The sequence below is a fragment of the Acartia tonsa genome, chromosome 5 (assembly GCF_053477335.1).
Source record: "Acartia tonsa isolate MP-2025a chromosome 5, ASM5347733v1, whole genome shotgun sequence".
NCBI classification, from domain to species: Eukaryota; Metazoa; Arthropoda; class Copepoda; order Calanoida; family Acartiidae; genus Acartia; species Acartia tonsa.
Window position 1 is genome coordinate 24,988,405 of NC_137264.1, and position 8,531 is coordinate 24,996,935.

General features: G+C 35.9%; 1 protein-coding gene across 1 annotated transcript; it reads right to left on the reverse strand.

The window, feature by feature from the left end:
• Positions 1–210: 210 nt before the first annotated feature.
• On the reverse strand, positions 211–1,056 carry LOC145320067 (peroxiredoxin 2-like). The gene has a single exon (XM_080162507.1). The coding sequence runs from the start codon at positions 1,054–1,056 to the stop codon at positions 211–213; it is 846 nt and encodes a 281-aa protein (XP_080018633.1).
• Positions 1,057–8,531: the final 7,475 nt, after the last annotated feature.

The following is an 8,531-nucleotide window of genomic DNA, read 5'->3' on the forward strand; positions in this document are numbered from 1 at the left end:
AAATAAATTTAATAAAGTATCTACATTTTTAGGCCAAGCAATGCGAGAACATGATTGAAAGATTTTGGGTACCAGTATAATTTATCGTCAATCGTCCCCTCCCTACCAGGTAAAAACTTTTAGAGAAAAACAAAATATTGTAGGATATATCATAATTTATTATTTTACATATGATTAACATTATGCAATTTTAAGTTTCAAATATAAAAACTAACTGGTACTTGCTTTAGACATTTTAGATTCAATTTCTTCAACAGCTTGTTTGATGACATCACTGTCTTTAGAAGATCCCTTTTTGCTGGAAGCTTCACTGACGTTTGTTTTAATTTCTTCAACAGCCTCTTTGATGACATCACTTTGTTTGGAAGATTCCTTTTTCCTTGAAGCTTCGCTTGCATTCTTATTCCAATCCTTGTAGGTTTTCTGATAATACCTTGCTTTAGTAGAGTAGTCGGTCGGGATTACCGAATCTCCTGGCTGCCACCCAGCAGGGGTAATCTGGCCGGTCAAATCTGAATATCTGAAGGCCCGGGCAATCCTTAGGATGTCATTGACCGACCTGCCCATCTCCGACTTGTGGCACATCATGTAGCGGACCCGGCCCTGCCAGTCAATGATAAAGGTTGACCTGCAGGGCAGGCCGGACGGCCGCGATACGCCCATCAGGTTGGACAGGTAGAGATCCTTGTCAGTCAGCATGGGGAAGCCTAGGGTTGAGCCGAATCCTCTGCGAGCCAACGGTTTTCTGGTCCAGTGACGGGTCACATAGGGACTGTCTTGGGTTATACCAAAAACTTTTGTGTTGTTTTCAGTAAATTCAGGAATCAAAGAATTAAGCTTTAAGATCTCTGAATTATCAGCCTTGAAATCCATGGTGAAAAAGCAGAGAACAACGTACCAATCTTTACATTCTTCAGATAAACGAAATGTTCTGATAGTTTCGCCGTCAGCATCTAGGCCCAGCATGACCGGCCTGGCCTCGAACGGGAAATCCATCTGCGGATGGATAATGGCATCGTCATGATAGGCAAGCTTCTGATTCAAACAAGTTGACATCTTTAATGATCAAGTCTTACTGATTGGGTGATTTTTTAAATATCCACTCGAACATTTTTAAAATTATTTTGGAAGATTTTTTTCTTCCTATTTTGAAAGAATAGACGAAAATTATATTTAATTATATCATACAAAAATAGACGTATGGATTTTGTGAAAACAATTATAGATTTGCTACACTTTTTAATCGTACCTAAGTGTTACATGAATCATCATGCAAGTCACTAGGACAATTCTAACATGCCCAGTAAACGAAAATAGCTATCCGTTACGTAGTAAGTGATGTACGGACGGACCATTCCTAATTATAGAAGAGCTTTGCTTAATTAAACATAAGGATTTGTGGCTTGATTGACTAAAATCGCCAAAAAAAATATTATTTGCTTAATTCTTTTCCCTTGTCCCTAAGTGGATCAAAGTAAAAACAATGTTTCTTGCAACCAAACATGTAGGCAACACAGCTTTTCCTTTTATCTTTAGCGGAGCGTTGCCACTCTTTATTTCACCCTTTTCATGAACTAGTTTTTTAGCTTATGATCACTGCTTGTAAGTCTGAACTGATTTTGATTCATTTTTACTTTGATTTAGCCACTGATGGTTTCGCCCCTATATCTTCAAGGGCTTAATATTCGAAGGGGTAGATAAAAGACTTATGAGACCTGAAGTGAAATTCAATTGGTTTAGTGGTTATTAAGATCCTACTTAAGCTTCATTGTTTTGAAAAGAAGTTTCTTACTTGTTTTCTATCTCTAATAAAAAGCTGAAGATAAAATCCAACATATAATTATAAACAACAAATAATTACTAATTATCATGAAAGTTTTTATTTGCGAAGCTTCATTATAATTTAATTTTGTCTGTACATCAGTATGTTCTAAACTTCTAATATAATCCAGTTCCTCTGCTATATCGTAATAGGTGTTATGATTAATAAACCGCTGAACCGATATGATTCTAATTTACAGTAAAGCTTCTTACAGGTCCAGGTAAGGTTTATTGAGCACAGTAATAGTGTCTGACTGATTATGACGTAACAAAAAAAATAGCCAATGAGAGGCCACTATAAATTTTACCATTGGTCAATAACGACCTCTCATTGTCTAATTTTTTTGTTACGTCATAATCAGTCAGACACTATTACTGTGTTCAGGTTTATTACTATTTTTGAGAAGGGTACTACTCTTCCAATAGAAATCGTCATTAGAAAAAATGACCCGTCAAATTTTTTTATCCCCTCACCCCTAACCAAAATTTCCCCTAGAGGCCTCTAGTGACGAAGATATAAATAATATCATAAATACTTTTCTTGTAAAAACAATAATTGTCTTTTTAAATTAAATTATATTTACCATGTATTTATAGTGTCAGGGATACGGTGATAGGACATTAAATTAGGAAAAAGTATTACCGCATGCATTTGCAAGGGACAAAAAAGTGCTATCATCTTTTTGTCAAAAACACAGTGGATCTCGTAGAAATGGCAGGAACCCAAATAGATTTATCTTGTATTAACATGACCCTGTATCCCTGTATAAGTTTACTCTTGTAGTATCTTGACATCCTATTTATCTTCTATTAACATTACCCTGTATCACTGTATAAGTTTACTCTTGTAGTATCTTGACATCCTATTTATCTTCTATTAACATTACCCTGTATCACTGTATAAGTTTACTCTTGTAGTATCTTGACATCCTATTTATCTTATATTAACATTACCCTGTATCCCTGTATAAGTTTACTCTTGTAGTATCTTGACATCCTATTTATCCTTTTATCTGACACAAGAAAGCATTTTAAAAGTCATCGACTTATAAGAAAATGCCAATTTCCTTGTGAGAATAAAATGACCCTTATTGATCCACAATCCCAAATGTCCAAACGTACTATAACCTAGCTTTGAGAAGTATCTTTGATTTAAAAACAAAATAGCTATAAACATTAGCGTGCAGTAGGGCGGTTAAGGAGGTTTTACCACCCTCCCAAAAACTTTTATTGTAAAGGATTACCTTTCCCTGTTTTTAAAACACAGATGGTTTCACACCCCCCTGATGACTCGCTGTTCACGCCACTGGCTATAAACCTGCTTTACAAAATGGAAAACTCATTTAATTCAGAGGTTAAAGAGCTCCCACAAATGATCACGATTAGAAAGATTTTAAAGATTACTACTTGGATATAACATATCATTAAAAATGGACATGGTCTGAATAAAAAAATAGGTTTACAAAGAGGGGCTAAAGCATATAACTAATTTTGTAAGAAAAGGATATTGTTGTGAAAATAAAGCATAATAAAAGAATTGAACGGTGTAAGCAAAGTGTGTATTCAATTTTAGAAGGGTCAAATCAATTTTATAAGAATTAGTGACTTCTCCCCTAGAATATAAGTTCTAAAAACAACAAATAATGTACTTAAATTAACAAGGATGACAACATCCATAAAAGCGAAGCACAGAAACGGTAGTACAAACGGACATTAACACTTATATTGTGTCAGAACTGAATAATCAGAATATAAATGTATAAGAATCGAAGCAAAATTGTAAGTAAATTTGTTGAAAAACTGCTTGTTTCAGGATAATGTTTATGGACATACTTACATTTTTAGGACTTGATTATAGAGTTGACTTTCTACTTTATAATTTGTAGTCCCAGGAATCAACATACCAAAAATCAGATCAATCGTATGATTAGATCACATAAAAATTTGTTGTTAAAAAAGTAAAAAATCAACATGTTCAAAATGGACGTACGGACATTCTTGTTATGATTATAGAGTTGCTACGCTTTCTAAATCGTACCTAACTACTAAAGAAATCACCATGCAAAGTTTGAAATCGATAGGACAACATGCCTAAATTAACGAAAAAAGCTATCCGTTTGTGACGGACGGACGGACGTACGGACCGACCCTAATTATAGAAAAGCTTCGCTTTTAAAAAGAATTTCAACATTCATAAGTAGTAAATATCCTAAATACTAAACAACTTCTTAAATTACAAAAAAAAATTGAGGGGTCCCGAGTAGAAAGCCTCAGATAGTCTATAGAAGTCCTAACTGTGTATTGTAATGAGTTGCTTTTAGGCCAAGGCATTCCCCTATTCTAACTATTTATGTCGTGCACCATGCAGCATCAGTAGGGACCAGTTTTATATTTTCTAGACCTTTACAGATAGACCGACAAAACCCCTCAAAATGTAAAGCATTACGGAAGATCTGATTAAGGAAATTAATAAGTAGTTTAGATAGTATAGAAATACATGACAATAAAAAAAATTTGAAACTTTGTACTTAAAAATATTTTAGTTAAAAGGCCTGTTTTACTTCAATGAGATAAGTTAAAAGACAACATTGAAGCTTCCCGAACAAAAAACTATTAAAGATATAAAATAAAGTCATTAAAGTACATTGTAAAATGTTATGCATAAAAGGATTGGGGTGGGTGGCGCGATGGAAAATAATAATCACTTTTCAATAACACAATATTCTGGTACTTTCCTACAATGTGTCTGTCGAGCACTGACCCCCCCCCCCCCCCAACGGTATATTTTCTTAATAATTAATGATAAGGGGGAGGGGTAGTTATTTTTCATAGCATTGAGGGGGGCCTATACATATGCGCTATCTAAAACCTATAGTAAAACCCAGTACAACATATTAATTAACCTAACCTAAAGTTATAAAGAAACAAATGAAAAGCTACTTCCCCCTTATTTTATTTTTTTAAAACAAGGGCTGCTCGGTGGTTAACAAGACATTTTTAGGGAAAACGCCAATATCCTTTCATGAATTCAAGAAGTGCTTCAAAATAAGAATGTATTGTATTTTTAATGCGTTTTACTTTAATTGTATAGCCACCGTTTACGAGATCTTTTAGGCTCTAATAGTTAATTAATGTCTGTTAGAATTGTCCTATCAATTTCAAATTTTGCGCGATGATTCCTGTAACATTTAGGTACAATTTAGAAAGCGTAGCAACTCTACAATCATTAAATTGAATCTTCATTTAAACATGTTTATTAAAACTTTTTTAAAGTAAAAAAAGATAATCCAATATTTTTCATAATATAATCAAATAACTTTGGGCTTTCAAATTTGATTCACAAGTTTGATTCAAGTTTTTCACAGACTTTTTAAAATATTGTCGAATCTTATGTTTTATAAATTTTGTGGTGCTACCTCTACGGAAAAGAAACAGCATGAAATTTTTGAGCGTCATTGTTTGTCTAGCTATATATTATCATTAATATATTTAGTTTGGAAGCAACTCTATAACTCAATTTGTACATCTTTTTCATGAAGATTTTAATTATTAATGAGCATCTAGTCTTCACATTATTTTTTTGTTTTGCTAAATGGGCAAGGATCGGAAGAGATAAGACAATTACCGATAAATTGATGTTCATTTATTTTGTTCGTCGGTCTGTTGGTAATGCTATAGAGGACACTCAATTTCTTTCGAGGAAATGTGATTTTAACGATTAAGAACAAGGCATCGTCGTTATATTATAAACTAGAAACTAACTAGCGACTCTAGCACCCCTTGCCTACGGGGACAAATGAGATTTTGGAGTAAAATTGGCAGATTTATACCAGTTATGTTATATTTAAATGAGTTATACAAAAAAAAAACCTTATGGAATTTTACATTTAGGGGCTATGTAAAGAAAAAGAATTAGGACAATGGACGATAAATAAATCACCCGAAACAAATTTACTCTGTGTGAATTTCTTCCTGCTTCATGGTGGTAAATAATCTTGGAAAGAGAGGCATATAGCTTAATTTAACAACCATTATCCTCTCCCTACTGATGTTAATAATAGATAATCATGAAATCACGAATTGAACCATTCATTATCAATGTATAATAAGTGTTTTTGCACTTTTATATACAGGGTTTTTATCAAAAAGTTCCTACTTCATAATTTCTTCTCCGTAAAATTGGCGTAAATGGCAATTTTCCCCCTTGCCAAGGGAGGATGTTGGGATAGACTAACCCCCCCCCCCTCCCTTAATTAAAAAATAGATATTTTAGCCCTTGTGGGAGCAAAACCCATTAGGCCTCATCCCTTCTATCCCTACCGTTCTCTTCAAACCCTTACTTAACCTGACCAAACAAAAAACTCAACAACAGCAAAATTTATTTCCATCTGCAAATCTTGAAGGACTGTCTCAATTTTCAGCTTTATTAAAAATGCAATGTACCCTGTACAGTGTACATATATCAGGAAATAAATAAACAGTATATTATTTCATTATCTGCATTTTTATAAGCAATGCTTTATTCTACGTTTAAAGGTGCCAAATATCTAAAGTGATAAGACAATGGATATTAAATTGATAAGCGTAACTAACTAAGATAATAACTATTAAAAGTTATGGTTTAAAAGTTTGAACACTCAAGGTTTTTTAAAACAATATTTGATTTCAAGTACCCAACGTTTTTAAGCCAAAAAAGGTGAAATGATACCTATAAAACTCTTGATACTAGTATAATATACAGTCCAATATACCCTACCACACCCCTCCTCAACCGAACTTTATAATAAAAAAATGTCCCAAACATTCGGACAATTGGGCGTTCAAATAGGACCTAGTGGTAGTTAGAATCAGTTGAGAACAAAATCCTAGCCGTTCCTTCTTGCCAGATATGGCCATTTTAAGATTTTAGTCAAATTACACTAAATAACCTGATACAAACATCACTCTTCTTTGAATATTTACGTGTAATTGTAGTAGGACAGCCCCAAAATAGAGTAGCTTTGCTCCACTGACCAAACAGACTGCCTAGAGTTCCTAACAGGAATTGCCTTATTGTGTTTACACATGTTGGGATTCAAACCAATTTCCAAAACTATCCAATATGGAATAGCTGTACATTACAGCAAGACAACAGTAATTTGTCTATAAGGCTTGAGCAACGGATGCCCCTTTGGATACCCTCTGCTAATCCTGGCTGTTGTTGGTGATCAGCAGGGTCAGCTCCTTGTTGGACTTGTACCTGGGGTGGAGACAACTATGACTACTCTCCCAACTGATCCATACCATCAGTTTGGGTCCATCAAACAGTAACTGTGTCCCCCAACTCCATCAGAAAGAACCCTCCCAGGTTCAGGGTATGTTTCAAGATGCACACCAGCATCCCAAGCCTAGGTATGCAACCCACCACCTGCAGCTATCCTTCCGTGGCAGCTTTGCTGATCTAGGATTGGCAGGGAAGCATCTCATCTTAGCTATACCCTGATATTGATCCTCCAGGAGATCATGGTGGTGTGCATCTTGAACTATGCCCTAAGCCTGGGAGGGTTCTTTCTGAGGGAGTTGGGGGACATAGTTACTGTTTGTTGGAGATGATGGTATGGATTAGTTGCGAGAGTCGTCCACTCTCCCAATAAGGCAGTGGTCCAGCCCTGCCAAGCCTGGGAAAGGCCCAAAGCCCCTCCCACCACCAGCAACTGAAGGCAAGATTTGCTCTGCCTGTACAATCAACTGTCTGGCCAAGGCAGCTCTCATGAGGCCACTGTCAGCCACAGCCATTGACCCCATTTGTTTAGAGCTGACCGATGACCAGAATATGGGTAGCATGGAGCTGCTGGCCATTCCCATCAAGGTAGGGGCCTAGAAGGTGAAACTGGAAAACTGGACAGTGGCTATTGTAAGATGCACATCACCATTTTGTTCAAGGTGCCTCAAGGAGGCACAAACTGGATAGGGCTGGGTTTACACATCAAACTGCCCCCCCACGACAGAGATTGTGGTCAAGACAAGGCTGTAATTCCAGCGAAAGGGCCTGACTGTGGGAAACCAAGGTACAAGTCCAACAAAGATCTGACCCTGCTGATCACAACAACAGCCAGGATTAGCAAAGGGTATCCATTGCCCGAGCCCAATATACAAATTACTGTCGTCATGATGTAATATACAGCTATTCCATATTGGATAGTTTTGGGAATGGGTTCGAATCATCACTTGTGTTAATACATTATGGCACTTCCTATTAGAAACTCCAGGCAGTCTGTTTGGTCAGTGGAGCAAAGCTACTCTATTTTGAGGATTAGCAGGGGCATCCATTGCCCGAGCCCAATATACAAATTACTGTCGTCATGATGTAATATACAGCTATTCCATATTGGATAGTTTTGGGAATAGGTTCGAATCATCACTTGTGTTAATACATTATGGCACTTCCTATTAGAAACTCCAGGCAGTCTGTTTGGTCAGTGGAGCAAAGCTACTCTATTTTGAGGCTCTCCCATTACAATTACACTAAAATATTCAAAGAAGAGTGAAGTATGTACCAGGTATTTAGTGTAATTTGACTAAAATCTTAAAATGGCCATATCTGGCAAGAAGGAACGGCTAGGATTTTGTTCTCAACTGATTCTAACTACCACTAGGTCCTATTTGAACACCCAATTGTCCGAATGTTTGGGACATTTTTTTAATATAAAGTTCAGTTGAGGAGGGGTGTG

Excerpts from the sequence above, each read along its gene's own strand:
- LOC145320067 (XM_080162507.1), bottom strand. The coding sequence starts at position 1,056 with ATGTCAACTTGTTTGAATCAGAAGCTTGCCTATCATGACGATGCCATT.